We start from the raw sequence: 19,185 nt of genomic DNA on the forward strand, positions 1-19,185 counted from the left end.
AGACGGCCAAAAGGGGACACAAAGATGCTGGTAGGCAGCTATCCAGGAAAGGGAACGGTTAAAATACAGTCAAGAAAATCAATGGGCGAGAGATAGATAGACAGAGCGGACAATGTAAAAGGTAGGTGGCGTATTCTCCACAGCTTCGCGCGGGTGTTGGTACAGACGATGCGAGTTCTTTCGCACAAGATGGACCAGGAGTTTTTAGGATATTCTGGCCCGGTCAGGATATGGCAAAGCATCACAATTGTATCCTTAAGGAGCAGAATAGTGCTGGGGGGGGGGGAAAGAGGGTTTCAGAGCAGGGTCAAAGGGAGTAAATTATTAAGGTAATGCGTCTCACCCAAACGATCTTATACAGGTTAGACAAAAAAGAAAAGAAAAGTTCGAAAGTGGCAAGAAATCGGCCACAGTTTGTGGAAACAAGATAATTTCTCTTAATCAGTGCTGTGACTCTACTCAAGTGGCAATATTTGGAAGTGAGTCCACATTAATCTCAAGCTCTGCAATATTGTTCTTCTAACTATAGATACCCGGAGCTTGGAGAGTTAACAATAGTTTGTTCTAAAAAAAACGTTTTTTGGGAAGCCTGGAATCACTCATAAGGAATAAAACGTTGGCCAGTAAGCAAGAGCGGTATGTGTACCAGCTTGAAGAGAGTAGTTGTTTGGCCTGTTTCAGCTCTCAAAAGAACTAAAAATTGTAGTTATAGAAAGTCAGCTTCAGTTTATGGTGACCTTGTGGATCTGAGGGTCCACTTCAAACATGCTGCTAATTAACTCGCTAATAGGGTTGCAATGCCTTTATTTGTTTATTATTTTGATTGGTATAGAACCACCTTTCCTGCCAACATACTGGATCCTAGATGGTGCACAAAGCTTAAAACAACAAACTATAAAAACAGTACATTTTAAACACACAGGAAACACCTCGTTAATATTACAATAAATGTGTAAAATCTTGTAAAGAATACTAAATTAGCATGCATGAAAAAACATACCAAACAAACACCCAGTAAAGCCTCCCTGGGGCACACATTATTTATTTTTAAGCTTTAATAAACTACTCCTTTATTAAATCAAACCATCTGTAAGTGGTTTTCCTTCTTCTTTTTTGCTCTACCTTCTACTATTACTGGGCATTATTTTTTTAATTAGACCATTTAACGTACTTATTATGTGCAATGTGTATAAATAATTTAAAAGGAGTATCAGCCACACCGATATGGTAAAATAAGCAAATTTTGTTAATTTAAAAAAATCCTGTTACATTTTTCTATACTGTGTGTTTATCTTGTCTCTTTTTTTTCCGCAGCTGAAGCAATTTGCAGTCGCTACATACATGACTTGTTTCCTTCAACTGATCGAATTTGGATCCTGTTCCACTCAGACATCTTCTTAATGTTAGTATCAACCCTGCATCCCAGTGCAAACATGAAGGTGCTAAAACACCAGTGAAAACAAACAATTTTAAAAGCAATTTTGTTTGCTGTGGCCAGTCCACAAAAAAAGCTGCACTGCAGTTAGCGGTTGAAATGAAAAGAAGTATTTTGTAGCAGAAGCCTTTTGAGATTGGATTTTACCTATTGTACTGTACATGCACGTGACTTTTCTTGCTGTGTTAAACAACAAGCTTGTGTCTTTTATAGTATGTGGAACTTTATTTTTCAGCAAAAAGCTACAGACGTTATAAAATGACAGGTGTGAGGCTATTGCCATGCATTAAAAACCAGAAATTATAAGCTTGTGTTTCTAGTTTATTCTTTGTTTGCAATCTTTGTTGTTTACAGACATATATGTTGGCATCCATGCTCATAAAGCATGGTGGAATAATGCCACTAGCAGCTAAAGCCCAGCATCAAAACAGAGCTCATTTGCCTCTTGCGCTAAGTAAAAACCTACCATGGGAAATAAAAAAGTAAGTATGTATTTGCTTCAGGTATGTCATAAATGATTATTGCAGAACAGTTGGCTAATTTTGGGGAGTAATTAGGGTTTTTTAGTGATCAATAGGTATGACATTGTGTTGGATGCTTCATGTATTTAGATAAAAGATTCAGACAGTGATAGGAATTGGAATTACACTGCCGTTTGAAGAAGACATTTGGTTTTTGTTCTTTGTTTTTTATAAAAATAAATAGAATCAGAGTTGGAAGAGACCGCAAGGCCATCCAGTCCAACCCCTTGTCATGCGGATTACAAAAATCAAAGCACCCCGACAGATGGCCATCCAGCCTCTATTTAAATATTTAAGAAGGGAGACTCCACTACACTCGCGAGGAAGAGTGTTGTACAGTCCAAACCCCTTACTGTCAGAAAGTTCCTCCTAATTTGAGGGAGGACATTTTCTTTCCGCAGTTTGCATCATTTGCTTCGGGCATCCAGTCTCTGGAGCAGCAAGAAAACAACTCCCCCCCGACTCAATAGTGATATCCTTGAAATAGGTTAAAGGGCTATCATACACCTCAAACCTTCTCTTCGGCAGCGTAAACAGCCCAGCTATCCCAGCTCCCTGAGTCTTTCCACAATAAGACAAAGATAAATACAAGACCGCACAGTAAGAACACCCTCCATGACACAACGACTCAGGAGAGCAAACCAACAGGCCACGGGCCGCAGCGGCCCTCGAGCCGTTGGGAACCAGCCCCAGCGCGGTCCGGCCGCCGAGTCCCGCCAAAGGCCCCAAGAGGGCAAAGGGCAGGGCTGGCCTCAGCAAAACAGCAACCGTCAGAGCTTGGCCTAAAAAACACCGCACAAGGCCCCCAAAAAAGGCACGAGAGAGGCCACGAGGGAAGCGGGCACTGAGGAGATTAAGAAAAACGTGAGGGACCGGCCTCAGATCTTACTCCGCCGAGGCCGGCTTCTGAGGGCTTGGAGCCCTCAGAAAAAGCCGGAAAAGAGGCGCGCAAAAGGGCCCCCAACACCCAATACCTCAATATACCTAACCGGCCTATGAGACTTGAAATAGGAGGCCCTCAAGAAAACGGAAACAGCCAGGACAAGGTGGGCAGAGGGTCCTACGACTCACGTCCTGCTCCAGGCCGGAGGGGGGGCGGGTGAGCCAAACATACAAAAAAAAGCCGAAAAGAGCCGCGAGGAGGACGCCACACTCAGTCCTACAAAGGGGAAAGGCGGAGCTCCTCCGAACCGGGCCTCTGAGGCTTGTCAGGCCCCTCAGAAGCCGGGAAACAGCAGCGAGGAATGCGTGCATGGGTGTCCTCGCTTCCGTCCTGGCTCTGAGGGGCTTGGTAGGCGCCGCAGAAGCCGGGAAAGAGCCAGCGGGATGCCAGCGCGGGTGTCCCCACTGCCTCCTTCGGGGCCTCGAGGGGCTGAAGGCCCTCAGAAGCGGGAAAAAAGCCAGCGAGGACACCAGCAGGCGTATCCTCCTCGCCCTCCTTCGGGCTCTGAGGGGCTTGGAGGCCCTCAGAAGCGGGAAAGAGCCAGTGAGGACGCGCGCGGTGTTCCCGTTGCATCCTCCTCCTCCGCCTCTGAGGGGCTCGGAGGCCCTCAGACAGGAAAAGCCGTCGAGGACCCCAGCCGCAGGCTCCTCTCCTCCTTCTGGCCTCTGAGGGCTTGGAGGCGCCCAGAGCCGGAAAAGCCGGTGAATACCCGCTCGCGGGCTTCCCCGCCTCCTTCCTGCTCTCTGAGGGCTTTAGGCCCCTCGAAGCTGGGAAGAGAGCCGGCGAGACGCTGCGGGGTGTCCTCGCCTCCTTCCTGGCCTCTGAGGGGCTTGGGGCCCTCAAAGCCGGGAAAGAGCAAGTGAGACGTGGAGGTATCCCCGCCTCCTTCCAGCCTTAGGGCTGGAGGGCCTCAGAAGTGGGTAAAGAGCCGGCGAAGGACCCACGCGCGGGCTCCTCGATATCTGGCGCACACTTGGAGGGGTATGAGCCCTCAGAAGCGGGAAAGAGCCGGCGAGGAACCGCTCGGCGTCTCGCCCCTTCCGCCTGAGGGCTTGGAGGCCCCTCTGAACGGGAAAGGCGCGCGGGAACCCCGCACGGGTGTACCAATCCACAACACCTTCCGCCTCTGAGGGCTTGGAGGCCCTCAGAAGCCAGGAAAAGAGCTGGCGAGGATGGCAGCGCGTTGTCCCCAGTCTCCTTTCTCAGTCCTCTGAGGGGCTTGGAGCCCCTCAGGAAGCCGGAAAGACCGGCGAGGATGCCAGCGCGTGTGTCCCCCGCCGCCTTCCTTGGCTCTGAGGGCTGTGAGGCCCCTCAGAAGGCGGGAAAGAGCGGTCGAGGACCCCGCACGGGTGCCCTATTCCTCCTTCCTTGTGGCCGCTGAGGGGCCTCCCCTCTTCAACAGAGGAGCAGAAGCGAGAGAGGGTGTGTTGTAGGTTATGTGTAAGAGCTATGTGTGTATGTAAGAGACACACACAAGAGAGAAGTGGTTGTGTATGTGAAGAGAGGGGGTGGTTGTGTGTGTTAGACAGGGTTGGGTGTGGTGTGTGTGTGTGTGAGAGAGAGAAGATAGGGGGTTGTGTGTGTGAGAGAGGTGTATGTGAGAGACAGGTGGAGTTGTGTGGGAGAGAGACAGGCGTTGTGTTGTGTGCAAAATACCCTCCAGCACCTTGTGCCTTCTGGGTGGAGACAGTGTGGCATGCTCTTCTTCTTCTTCGTTTGATGGCTGTGTATAGTTTCCATGCTTGGAACTGTTATTTATTAAGTTGGTATCACGGCGGGGGCGGAGCAGGTGGCCCCGCCCCGGGAGTGGGGAAAGCTCACCCTCAGCATGCGGCCCCACCCCAGAGGGTGGAAACGCCACCCCCCAGCTTCGGCCCCCAGTTGTCTGAGAGACAGCAACCCGGCCCCCGGCTCAAAAGGTTGCCTACCCTGCCTCTAGCTTCTCAATGCCTTTTTGAATTGTGGCGCCCAGAACGGGACACATTTCCAGGTGGGGCACTGACCAGAGCAGAATAAAGTGGCACTATTACTTCCCCTTCCCTTGATCTAGACACTATACTTTTATTGATGCACCCTAAAATTGCATTGGCTTTTTAGCTGCCATATCGCACTGTTGACTCATGTTCAACTTGTGGTCTACTTGGACTCCTAGATCCTTTTCACATGTAGTCTCATTCAGCCAGGTGTCCCCCATCCTATATCTGTGCATTTCATTTTTCTGTCCTAAATGCAGTACTTATCTTAAGGAGGCACTGAAACAAGACTGTGGGCTTTCCCTGCTAAACACCAGTGTAAAGAACCCCTGCTGGCTTGGCCTTTGTTCCCAAGCTCTGTCACTGCGTTCACTTCACTGGGCCTGTAGTTCTGTAGGGATCTCCTGGCTACAACCTCCTTCCAGAGGCAAGTCTTTGACTCATTTTCTCTAAGCAAAAATACCCAGAAACCCCTTAAGGAAAAAAATTTAAAGAAAATGCGGAAAATTAAAGGAGAACCCCTCCAACAATGTTCCCAGGTAAACCTCTCCTGTGTACTCCAAACCCTCCTTGACTATGGTGCACGCCACTCCCAGCACTTAAACAGAATTAGGGTTCTGGCCCTGCCCACCAATGATCCACAGAAGTATCTCAAAGTTTAAAAAGTTCAGATCTCATCCAAGCACATGGAGAAAGAGAACCAGCCTTTCCTCCTTGAAAGAAGGGAAATGATTGTATGATTCTATGATCATAGTAGACCATTGATTCCCAAAGGGAATGGTACTGGCCCCTGGGGGTGATGGAAAGATCTAGGAGGTGGTGAGGGAAAAGGGGCAGAGGGGGCAGTGAGGAAAAAAGATGCCCTGGGGCAGAATATTGGTACACAAGAAAGAAAAGAGGAATCAGCCTTTGCCAACCTTTAAGGCCATGATGGTGATGAGGGTTGAATGAAACATCTCTCTTCGGGGTCCCTTAAAACAGACAGCCTCATTGATGCAAATAATGGCCCGTTACAGACGGGCTTAAAAGTACGCGCGGAGCACGTACTAGTGTTAAGGCCCTAACCCTATTGCGCGCTGTGCGCACACAAAATGGCGGCGGCCGTTCCACACGGCCGCCGTCATTGATACCAAAGGAGAAAGGGGCCTTTTGCCGCTTCCCCGCAGCCTGGAAAGCGGCGGATCGGGGCTTCAGCGGCTGCTGCTCTGGCCGCTGAGGCCCCGATCCGGCGGGGAAAGGTGCGCCTACAGGCCGCCCCAAAGGGGCGGTCTGTAACACACCAATAATAATAATAATAATAATAATAATAATAATAATAATATAGTTTATTTGTAACCCACTTTTCCAAAATTTTGATTAAAGGCTGGCACAGATGAGACGCTTCTTGGTTGCTGCCCCCAAAGTGACCGAGTGCAAAGGGAACAGTGACCAAGATAGATTGTTTTGAATTTTCAGTAGGCTTAATATCAAGCAATAGGTGTTGTGGGCACTAGGGTTGTTGCGAAAGAGGCAAGGAGGCAGTAGCCTGAAGAGGTTTTGGGACCACTTTGGTAAACTCTAAGAATGACACTCCCTTGCCTGGATTTATGCTGCTGAATAACCTGGAAGGCACATTTTTATCAAATAAATACTGCCCACCAGCATCTGCTCAGGTCTAGGCAATAATAATATTAATAATATGTTTTATTTGTATACCGCTTTTCCTATGATCAAAGCGGTTTACAGCATACATATGCATATACAATAAAGCAAGTAACAAACAAAAACAAAAAAACTCTGCTTCTCTCCCCTCAAGATGGTGGTCGGGGGGAGGGCTCTTCTTCTTGGCAGGCAGAGGCCTGTTGTTTCTTGCCTGCTTCTCTCCCCTCAAGATGGAGGTTGGGGGAGGGCTCTTCTTCTTGGCAGGCAGAGGCCTGTTGTTTCTTGCCTGCTTCTCTCCCCTCAAGATGGAGGTCGGGGGAGGTACATGTTAGGTAGCACACTGTTACAGAATTAAGTCATAAATCATACCAGTGGTGGGCAGATCTTGGCCTGTGGGCAGCCTGCAGTCCTCCAGACCCATTAGTTCATCTCCAAGCCTCTAGAGAAAAACCTAAGGCGTGTTACAGACTGCTTGCCTCAGCTGCCACAGCAGCAGCCTCTGAGGCCCTGATCCTCCACTTTCCAGGCCGCAGGGAAGTGGCAAAAGACTGCTTCCCCACGGCCTGGAAAGGGGTGTCCTTGGGGCTTCATGCGGTGGGGAGGAGGAGAAGACCCTTTCTGCCTTGGGTCGCTGGCGCAGCCATTTAAAGGCTGCACCAGCAACACAAATCCTAGAAGGAACTCCGTTTCGGAGCTCCTTCCGGGGCCGCAAAAAAGGCGTCCCAGTCGCGAGGATGTCACGTCTGCGCCGCCCCATTTGGAGGCGGCACGTTTGTGACATCCTAATGGCGGTGCCCATCTAGAATGGGCGCAGCCATTTTGTACGTACCATGTACGTACTAGGGTTGGGGGCGTCTGGAAGAGATGGCCCCAGGCAGCCCTAGTACGTACACGGTACGTACTTTAGGCGCGTGTGTAACGCGCCTAAGTTCCAAATCCCCAGAATCCAAGTACATCTGTTGAAGTTTGCTGAACGTAAGATGCAATTTGTTGCATCCACAGAAACACTCTTGCTTTTTCTTTCTCTCCTTCCTCCCCATTCTTCCTCTCTCTCTCTTTGTGTTTTCTTGCATGGCTGCAAAAAAATCTGCTTATTTCTCTTCCACAAATTTTTCATGCATACTCTCTTCTTGCCGCTTCTACAAAAGTGCTACTTATTTTCTCTTTCTCTGTGTCTCATTCTCAGACTTTGTATCATCTCCTTTCTACTTGTGTTCCTACTCCCCTACTCTCTCTTCCTCCGGTCTCCCCATTCCCAATCCTCTATCAGCCCAGTCCCAGGAGTAGCTTCCTCATGTTTGGTGATCCTCAGTTTCTTTTCCTTCATCTCAGACCCAGTCTTTCTCTCCCCCCACCACCATAAATGGCACACCTGGCACCTTGGCTGTGGCTATAAGTAAAATCCAGACTGTACAGTGTTGTGTGTGTGTGTGTGTGTGAGTGTGTGAAAGAGACTTTTCCTCCTCCACCTCAAGCTAGGAACCCAACTGCTGAACTGGTACCTTGAGTGAATCAATCACACTTCCTGGAGAGGCAGCTCCTGTACTCTATGGCTGGTGGACTGTCTGTTCACCAAGAAACAAAAAAACCATCAAGTGCCTGCACTTTTTAAATTAAATGAAATCCAGCAATTAAATCCAAAGTGATCAGTTAAATTGCAAATAAAATTGATTGCTTATTTTCAGTAAAAACAAACTAGTATTGATTCTAATAATGAAATAATTCAACTAATGTAAGAGCCAGCATGGCGTAGTGGTTTGAGTGTTAGACTGAGTGTTGGATGATGACTCTGGGAGAGTCAGCATGGCATAGTGGTTTGAATGTTGAACTACGATTCTGGAGAAGAAGATTTGATGCCCAGCTCAATCATAAAACCCACAGAGTGACCTCAGGCATGTCACACTTTCTCACTCCTCTGAACAAATCTTGCCAAGAAAACCCCATGATGGGAGTTATGGGTTTATGGTTTTATGGTTGCCATAAGTCAGGAACGACTTGAAGGAATGTAACAACAACAAAACATATACCATAGTAATTATGCATTTGTAGTGAACTAAATTAAATTAAAAATAATTAATTTTAATTATTTTAAAAATTAAAATCAAAACATGACTTTGGAATACATTAGGCACATAAACCAGTCTGAAACTACAGGATTGACATGATATCTTGGCTTGTTCTGAAACTAAAGTTTCCCTGTTTGGTTGGAACATGAAAATATTTTTAATTAGAAACATCTTGGTTTCATTATGCTGTGATGGGAGGGGTGAAGAAAGTACTTGCGAGGGCATAAGGTTTGTTCAGATCTTAGCTGATTAAGCTCTAGCCTAGGCTATTGTGTGAATATCTTTTCTATTAATTAGGTAAAAATAATTAGTTTTAGCGTTAGATAATCACACATTTTGAGCTATCGTATATTATTGGAACTTTTGGTTGTTTATGATAAAGATCTGTATTCTCTTTAATTTCAGTCAGTAAATGTTAATTTTATGTATACTACTTCAGAAGGGTCTGTCAAAGCTACAATAATAGGAATATCTTGTATAAAAAGTATTATTATTATTATTATTGTTATTGTTATTATTATTATTATATTTTTCTTCACCAGTATTCTTATATGTTATTGTTGGCTATATGTTTTGTGATAAATAAAGTTGTGCAGAGTGTTCTCACACCTTTTTGCCTCTTTTTCTTCAGAGGAAGAAGATCTCCGGAGAGCAGCTCCATCACCATGTAAGTTACTGTAGAAGAATATTATAACATCAAATACTATAATCTTTACTTCAAACATTTTCTTACATAGAAACTGAAAGAAAGTTAAACTCTGCAGCATTATTGAAATGTTTTCTTTGAGCATGTAAGAAAACATTTCAGTAATGCCTCAGAGTTTGCTTTTCTTTCAGTTTCTATGTAAGAAAATATTTAAAGCTACATTCTTGGGGTAGTTACCAAGTTGATGTGTCTATGGGGCTGGCCCTTGACTTCTCCAGACTGCCCTTTTTCTGGGTGAATTGCTTCTACTGGAAATAGTAATTATTCTTTTAAATAGCTTGTAGGTGTCTGTTGCACTGTTTAATGTCAAAAATAATCTTTTTCAAAGCCATAAATAGACATCCATCTCTCTCTCTCTCTCTCTCTCTCCCCTCTCTCTCTCTCTAACATTTTCAGCAGTCTGTTTGGCCCCAGGAACAAAAAACAGGTCCTAGGCCCACCACTATTGCCAACTCACATAACACACACTGACTAGGATCCTGTTAAGGAACAATGTTCATGCTACTGCTGGCTGTGTGCATAGTTCTGTATTTTCTTTGCTTACGTAGGGTGGCATCTCATATTGCTCGCACAAGCTATTCCTTTCTGTTGTGAAAAGGGCAAGCAGCACAATAGGGCCAGCTGCTGTGCTGGTTACTTGAGGAAAGCTCCCCTCCCCACCATCTCCTGAGCCACTGTTGGCATGCTAGTGGTGGCTTCTCTCCTGGACAGCTGCCTTGTTTTCGTACTGTCTACCTTGTTAGTTTTGTTGCTGTTATGTGCCTTCAAGGAGTTTCCGACTTAGGGTGACCCTAAAACGACCTTGTCATCTTGCCAAGATTAGTTCAGAGGAGGGTTGCCATTGCTATCCTCTGAGACTGAGAGAGTGTGGCTTACCTAAGGTCACCCAGTGGGTTTCCATGGCCCAGCTGGGATTCACACCTTGGTCTCCAGTGTTCTAGTCCAACACTCAACCATTACACCATGCTGGCCCTCATGCTAGTGGTGGCTTCTCTTCTGGACAGCAGCCTTCTCTTCTTATCGTCTATCTAATCCCACATAACTATCGTATATGCTGAGCTATAAGTCGACCTCATGTTTAAATTGCACTCTTGCCTTTCACCAGGGAAGGGGTCCATTTTTAATAAGAGTTAAAGTATAGCATTTACATTGAGCCGTGGGTAAGTTGACCTAGGTTTTTGGGGTCACTTTTTTGCTAAAATTTCTAGACCTATACATGAGTATATACAGTATGCTTATGGGACATTTAGCTCAATCATTTTATTTTAGATAAATGTATCTAATCTCAAATGTAGCAGGTAACTGCTTCTGGTGTCTCCTGGTTATCAGACCTGGTTCCTGCCAAATCAAAAAGAGGAAGGTTGAGTATGGAAGGACAAAAATGTGTAGCAAAAGCAGCAGCTTCAGCATCTCCTTGTTACTGAGACAAGATGACTGATACACTTCCCATTATTAGTAGAAATTAAGATTTGACTGTGATGACGACACACTTATCCTGCATTAAAAATATTAATTTTGCTTTTACCTGGAATAAGTTGAAATTTCTTCCTGAAACAGGGTCACCTGCAGCAAGTCCTCAAAGCAGTGACAACAGTGATACACATCAGAGTGGAGGAAGCGACATTGAAATGGAAGAACAGCTGATTAGTAGAAATAAACATGTCCAGCAGCGACTTTCAGATACAGAGGTAAAATAGCTTTGTTCCCCCTCCGCTGTCAGGATGCTAGGTAGCTTCAACAGACAGGTGAAGGAGTGACCTATCAGTTCTACCATCTTCCTCTGGGCTGTGCCTCTTTATGTCATAGACTGCTGCCACACTGCAGAATTAATGCCATTTTACACCAGTTTAACTGTCATGACTCTATCCTATGGAATCCTGAAATTTGTAGCTCTTTGTAGCACCAGAGCTCTTTGATGGAGAATGCTCAATATCTCACTAACTACAAATCCCAGAAGCCATAGGATTGAGCCATGGCAGTCAAAGTGGTATCAAAATATATCAATTCTGCAGTGTAGATGCTGCCATAGTCTGATCTTCTTTGAAGGGACAGTTAATTTGGGCAGAATTACCACAGGTTTTTTGCCATTGATAAATGCCAAAAGGACTAATTAATCCTGCCAGCTGGGTGTTACAGGTATCCATTGATGGGTATAATTTCATGAACATTTAAACTGCCATCTTGTTGATTTGGACTGTGGACTGTTTTCCCTACCTTTTGGTACAAACAGAGGGATGGGGTCTACTTTTTATACATTCTAGAAGAAAGGATGTAGATGTCTGCCTTGCACAAAGCAATGCTTATTAGATCAACTAAGATTACACTTAAGTATGAAAATAGTCACAAACTCTCCTCCAAGGAATCTCAGTTATGTCTATCAACCCAATATGAAACCACATTCATTTGCATGATTTTCCTTCCAATAATTGGTTAGCAATATCGGCCTAATGGTTGCTTTGGCATTTTTTAACCATCTTACACTTTTGTGTGTGCTTTTACGTTAATTGGAGTATATTTCTACTGTTTGTTGCTGGTATGTTTTAGAGAGTTGTTTTCATTATTGTAATTTGATAGCTTTGTTTTTTTTCCCAAGTGACAGGGAAATATCAGTAGGCACTGAAAGTGCAGGATGCGTATTTCAGAAATATATATATTTTATATATATTTATATTTAAATATATATAATTCAAATTGTTTTATATTTCCTTAAAGGAATCAATGCAGGGAAGTTCTGATGAGACAGCAAATAGTGGTGAAGATGGCAGCAGTGGGCCAGGTAGCAGCAGTGGGCACAGTGATGGATCCAGCAATGAGGCCAACTCCAGCCATGCGAGCCAGTCTGCAGGGAGCCCAGGCAGTGAGGTGCAGTCAGAAGACATTGCAGATATTGAAGCTCTCAAGGAGGAAGAAGAGGAGGAGGAGGAAGAGCGAAGTCATAATTCCCAAAAAAATGGTCGGAATACAGAATTGAGAAGCCGGAAAATGGAATCTCAATCAGGCATTTGCTTGGGAGATTCTCAGGCATCCGCTGAGAGAAGTGGTGTAAGCAATGGAACTGGAAATGACCATGTTTTTAATACTGACTCTGTACCACCAGTGGATAGCCGAATTAGAATGTTAGACCCTTGTTCACACACCGAGGACACAGACCATGATATGACTGGAGAAATGAGTGCAGCTCACATATCACAAGGTTCTCAAGATTCTTGTATAACGCACACAGGAGACTTTCTTGGGGAAGCAATTGGAAATGAATTATTTAACTGCCGTCAGTTTATTGGTCCACAACATCATCACCATCACCATCATCACCACCACCACCATCACCACCACCATCATGAAGGGTAAGTTATTTATGGTATATATACATTTTGTTTGGGGGAAAGTTTCAAGGTAATCAGATTTGATGCCTTGAAGAAACTGGGTTTTCTGACATAAGTAAAATACATAAAATAATCAATTGTATGTGCTCATTGCTTATTTTAAATAATTGTTTCTGACTCTGTTAATCATGGAAAACCAACAAGGAACTGAGCTCTGAAATTTTCCTGAACTCTCATAATTACACGGAGACTAATCCTTCCTCCAGTGTTTGTCTCGATTTACGTTTTTCACCATCATTTCTTGCTTTTTGGCAATAAGGCATTAGAACTTTCTGTATCTTAGAAATTTTCTGTGACAGTCATAAGACATTGAATTTATGAAACCCTGACATTTGGCCACTTTAAAGTATGGTTTGTGTGAATGCTGTGAGATATTTTTTTCTCACTTTATTCTTGTGAGATTTTTCTTTTCATATTTAGCAAGAAATATGTGATAGTTGAACACTATTCTCCAGCCTTATTTAAACATGCATTATATATTTGCTATTATGCACTCAGTTACTTCTTCCATTTATATGGAACTCTTGTCTAAATATGAGCAGTGGTGAGAGGAAATTAATTTAATATTTTAACATGTATATATCCAAGTATGTTTTATCAAAATTACAAAAAAAGAGAAGTACTTGTCTATACTCTTTTAGAATGGTTCAGTTGTTCATGTAAACCTACATCTTGTTTTTGAAGATAAGATATAAATTCCTACTGTGGTCTGCAGTACTTAGAGCTAAACAGGATTGTAGGCTTCTAATATTGCTATCCTTGCAAATTTTCTCTTGCTATAAACCAGAGATTGTTTTGCTGTTGAGAATGGAAATCTTGTGGATGTTTAATTTGTGGATGTAAAATGCTTTTTGCAAAGAACCCATGTACTCAAAGCATGTGCAGTTCTGATTTTATTATGTTCATATGCATAGTTTCACCTTACCTTTTATTATGAAGAAAAAAGCTTATCTCTTCAGGCAATAGGAATTCTGTAAAATGTTGTTTTTCTATAGTCTGCTGGCTTTGTGTGGACTCAGTGTTTGTTTGCGTGTATCTTTCAGGCACATGGTTGATGACATGTTAAGTGCTGATGATGTTAGTTGTAGCAGTTCCCAAGTCAGTGCAAAATCAGAGAAAAATATGGCAGATTTTGATGGTGAAGAATCTGGCTGTGAAGAAGAACTGGTACAGATTAATTCACATGCTGAACTGACATCTCATCTTCAGCAGCACCTTCCAAATCTTGCTTCTATTTATCATGAGCATCTCAGCCAAGGTAAGAGCTAGTAAAAGGAAAGATTTGTTTTAGCCAACCACCAACTTAAAAGAGAATCAAAAAGGACTAAGTAGAATAGTCTGTGTAGAGATAAGATGATAAAACTCACTTTACCATTTATTGGGCTACTATTCTGGAGGCCAGGGTTCAATTCTCAGCTCAGCCATGAAACCCACTTGGTGACCTTGGGCAAGTCATATGCTCTCAGCCTCAGGGGAAATCAATGGCAAACATTCTTTGAAGAAATCTTGCCAAGAAAACCCCATGACAGATTTGCCTTAGGGTCGCCACAAGTTGGAAAATACTGTATTTTCCGGCGTACAAGACGACTTTTTAACCCATGAAAATGTTCTTCAAAGTTGGGGGTCATCTTGTACGCCGGGTTAAGCCCTGGCCTGCTCCTACCTTCCCAGGCCCAGGCCTCCGCAGAGCACCACTGGCCTGCTCCCTCCAGCGCATGCACCACTGGCCTGCTCCCTCCTTGGATTTGGATGAGGGGTAGTCTTATACAGCAAGTATATCCCAAACTCTATATTTTAACAAGAAAAGTTGGGGGTCATCTTATACACCCATTTGTCTTATACGCTGGAAAATACGGTACTTGAAGGCACACAACAACTAAACCGTCAATTTCCATTTTACTTCCTGGGCCTAAAGCAACTGGAGTGAGGAAAGTTAGAGTGAAAAATGCCTATGTGGGGACATTTTTAGTAAAAATAAATAAGAAAATGTTTAAACAGGGAGGGGGGGGCTTGGGAGTCTCAAGTGATCCCTGGTTTAGTTGAATCGTGATCTTGTGAGCATGTTCGCCTTCAAAAATTTTAGTGCCCCTAGTGCTCTGCCTTCAACAGCAGCAGGCTTCTAATACAGGAACAAGATGTAGGAAGTTTTTCCTACCCATGCCAGGAAACGTTTCTCCTACTTTGTCTTTGTATGCTCTGGCTCTGATGGACACATAGACAGAGAAACTAAAATATGTTGGAACTTTAGAGAGTAACGTAAATGTTTAAACTGTGCATATGTTAAAATGATTTCAGGAAATGAAGTGCTATAAAAGAGCAATAAGTAAGGCAAGCAAAACTCAGCCTTCCTTGATAGCTATTATTCGTCATAAAATTGCCCTGTTTAAAAGCCTGTTAGAGTTTCTAAAGCAGATTGGAACAATAAAGCTTAGAGTTACATAGACTACACATTATCAGTCTGTCAGTGTTTTGAGTCATTCTGTCAAAGCCTCACTTGTCACACCTTCCTTCCCTGGAAATACAGTACAGTGGTACCCCGGGATACGAATTGACCGCGTTACGAAATTTCCGGGTTACGAAAAAATTAGATTGGAAAAAACTGTTCCGGGTTACGATGTTTTTTTTCGGGTTACGAATTTTTTTTCGGCGCGAAATTCAAACGCGCGGCTTTCCAGCGCTAACGGAAAGCCCTTTTCGGGTTGCGAAATTACTCGGGTTACGAACGGAGCGGCGGAACGAATTAAATTCGTAACCCGAGGGAGCACTGTATTCAATATCAAGAGAGGGCTTTTTCAGTGGTTGTGTCTCACCCATCTAACAACCTTGCTTAGAAAACTTGCCTGGTGCCAACTGTAATGGCATTAGGCAAACCTATTTTATTTACCCAGGCATTTTAAGATGTGGTAATTTTATTTTGTGGACTGCTTGATTTTATTTATGTATTTATTGGTAATTACAATTGACTATACATCCCTCTGAATTCCTAAAAAGGAGGAAGTATAGTATAAAAATGTTTTTAAATAAAAAGCCATAAATAAAACATTGAGCCTGTGGAGGAGTTGATTCATTCTTTTCTAAACTATCAGTTGTGGCATTAAACTAGCCAGCTGTAAGAAATAGGTTGTGCCCTCCAGACAGTATGTCTTTATGGAAGTTTGAATGGGTGAAAGCAGTCTGTTCCTTGATACTTTTTATGTCACATCATTAATAAGACTCAGCTATTCTGGGAATGAAGAGACAAGTCAACCCACAACACCAGGGACTATAGCCCAAGAACTGTGCATTCTGCGAACAAGTCTGTCCTGCAAAATAAGTTTAGTGTGACAGTTTTTGAGGGCTGTTAAAAGTAAACGTATACTGTGTAATCTGCTTGGAAAAGTAGGATCATTTAATCTTTAGCTAATGCTTGAGGAATAAATCAAGGTTATGTCTCCAGATCAGTTGTTTTAATGTACTTTTGTGCTTAATAGTTCTGATTTTTAGTGGTTTCTAGTCTGTTCTGGTTGAGGCCCACTGGAAAAGGTTAATTAAGAACCTCCCCTTAAAGTTCAGGATTCCTTCAAGTAAGAGAACTCCTTTGCTTCCTCCTCCCAGTTCACTGTACAGTGGGATCTCACCATCCGCAGGCTTGCCATCTGCAGATTTGACAGTGCGCAGACGTCATCCCGTTGTCCAAATGGTGGTGCATGCACACAGCCACACTAGCAGCCGCATGCATCTTGAGCCGCCACTAGGGACAACGGGACTTGAGGTCTTGTATTTTTTTTATATCAGTAGGGGTGGGATGGGGGTCCGGAACAGATCCCCTACAGATATGAAGGTCCGACTATATATGTGTTATCATATTTGATCCTGAGCTAAATATACACATTCCATCATGATTAAGGCCTGTAGCGGGTCTCCATTAACCATGGAGACTGCAAACTGTCTATGGTTAAAAACAGCATGTAAACTTGTAGATCTAGATAAGTAACAATGGCTTGGATTGTAGTCACATGATCTCACCATGAAAAAAGAACTCTGCCACCAACACAGGCTTCTCCATTTGTTTAAATGGGAGTTGCCACCTTGAAGCATTTACACAGGAATGCAGATAGGCAGACTACCATATTCAAAAATCTGAAAAAAGTGTAATTTTTAATTGCTTTATCATATAAAGTTTTTTGAACAGTAAACTGCTTGACTTTTGAATCAGCTTCAGATTTTAATTGCAGAACCTGTCTAGCATAATATCTTTACAAGCAAATGCATACATGAACTACCTATGCAGTTGTTATTAGATTTCCCAATAGAAATTGAGATGTTTCTATCATGCATATTTTTTCTTCATTATTGGATCTTGAGATCTATTAACCAAAAAAACCCTGTATTGAAGAGCTACTTTAAAAACTGAAGAACAATGCTAATAAATAATCAAAAAATCTCATATGGCTTTCATGCCATATTGATAAATGATTAAAAGGTTTTATGTTAAAGTGCTGAAGGCTATTCAACTATCTGACCTTCCTTCAGTAAATAGTATTGACTTTGTGCATGTCTGTATTGGGTCCCTCATGTCTCATGAATGGTCTTCATAGGTGAATTGTTTTAATATATAGGGTTGTATGTTGAGCAATTATTTACAGCTGTTCATTTTCAAAAGTCCATTCAAATCAGGATATTCCATATTTTTAATAACTCCTGTCTTTTGCTCAGGGCCAGCAGTTCATAAGCACCAGTACAACAGCAACGCAGTGACAGATATTAACTTGGATAATGTTTGTAAGAAGGGCAATACACTTTTGTGGGATCTTGTCCAGGATGAAGATGCAGTAAGTTGGATATCACACAAGAAAATTTGCCAGACAAATTGTAATAATAATTGTCAATAACTTTTCTCTTACTTATCCTAGATACATCTCTCTGAAGGTTTGATAAATGAAGCAGAGAAGCTTTTGTGTTCTTTAGTATGTTGGTTTACTGATAGACAAATTCGAATGAGGTTCATTGAAGGCTGTCTTGAAAATTTAGCCAATAACAGGTAAATGTTTTAGTTTGTGTGTATTTTTAAAATTTGTTGTAACTTACACCTGCTTTTTCTAAAAGCATATCTTTGGCTTGCAATACCAATAATCTAGAGATGATTTTGTCATCTAATATCTTCAAGGAGTATGAACTGCTTCTCATCTTCTACTAGTGTCTGCTGCCGTTCATGTCTTCCGCTTCACAGATTGATGAAAGTCTCTAAAGAAAGGTCCAAAGTGTCAGAAAGGATTGAGCTTAGTGAAGCTGAAGTGTATACCTTGAGTCCTCTGCAACTGTGTGTCTCTCTCTTTTAAAGGACTCTGCTATTTTAGAGGGCTTGGAAAAATATTGGATTTACATAGAGTAATGGCACCAACCAGACCGAAAACAACAAGCAAGAGTCAGATACTCTTAAGCGCAGCCGGCTTCCCCTGGGAATTAATTTCAAAACTCTCTGTCACAGGGCAAAGGATTCTATCTTGATGGTTCCCCTCCACCAGTCTCACTCCTCACTCCTTCTAGACTTATCAGTAGTTCCTTTTATTTAGCAGTTTCTCCTTTTTGCCATCTGTTTCATGCCAAAATGTCCCTCCAAATCCTTAAAGAAACCTGGCTGACTTGGCGGCTCGCTGATAGTGGGAGAAATGGTACATTGCATATACATTGATCTATTCAGTTTTCACAGTCATTTTGATACATAGAATGATACAGATGTTTCTAGTATGAACTGGCTGCTTAGTTGGCAATTGCTTCGGCTAGTTAAGATTGTAGCTGCACTATTTAAACTGTTGCAGTCAGCGAATTGTTTGCAGCTTTCCCATATGTCAGTGGCTGTTTTTCCAGGCAGTCGTGTGTCCAAGTTCACAGCAACATGGGGTATAATAACTTTTCTTGGTTCATGAATTCTATGAAAGTAATTATTCTGTAAATGTGGCTAATGGTAAATCTTAGTTTACAGGTCAAATCTTTGAAAACGTTCTGCTTATATTTCAAGAACTTAATTTACATACAGTCATATTTTCTTTTTTTAGATCGGTTGTAGTTTCTCTTCGCCTTCTTCCAAAATTATTTGGTACTTTCCAACAGTTCGGGAGCAGTTATGACACACATTGGATAACAATGTAAGTACAATATGCAACAACCAATCAAAAGTGGGTGATTGTTTTAGGACTGCAATTTGATGTTGATGCCTTCCCATCTATGTATATAATTACAATTGTACAACACAGATTACTTAAGCTTCCTGTCTTGGTATTTCAAACCTGTGCTATCCCTTGTCTCTTTCTTCCAGTCCTTAGCAGTTTAATGTAGTACATTGGTTCCAGTCAATTCTTTTCCTTCCCTTTTCCTTTTGTTCTGATCAGTTAGCCAGTTGTTTGTAGCTCAAACAATCCATGCTCTTCAAGCCCATCCTTCCCTTTGCATCAACATATTTGTGCCCTGTCTGAAATTACATTTCTGTGATGGTGGAATTGCCTGCACATGTGAGGCAAGAGGCTATGCTGACAGTAGC

General features: G+C 42.8%; 1 protein-coding gene across 1 annotated transcript in view; it reads left to right on the top strand.

Annotated features, from left to right (window-relative positions):
• Nucleotides 1–19,185, top strand: part of USP34 (ubiquitin specific peptidase 34) — a 170,521-nt gene that overhangs the window by 61,777 nt on the left and 89,559 nt on the right. The window contains 7 exon segments of the mRNA XM_042447637.1: nt 9,211–9,246; nt 10,843–10,973; nt 11,998–12,629; nt 13,712–13,926; nt 17,364–17,479; nt 17,561–17,688; nt 18,704–18,793. Coding sequence (XP_042303571.1) covers nt 9,211–9,246; nt 10,843–10,973; nt 11,998–12,629; nt 13,712–13,926; nt 17,364–17,479; nt 17,561–17,688; nt 18,704–18,793 — 1,348 coding nt within the window.

The sequence above is a fragment of the Sceloporus undulatus genome, chromosome 1, assembly GCF_019175285.1.
Source record: "Sceloporus undulatus isolate JIND9_A2432 ecotype Alabama chromosome 1, SceUnd_v1.1, whole genome shotgun sequence".
NCBI classification, from domain to species: domain Eukaryota; kingdom Metazoa; phylum Chordata; class Lepidosauria; order Squamata; family Phrynosomatidae; genus Sceloporus; species Sceloporus undulatus.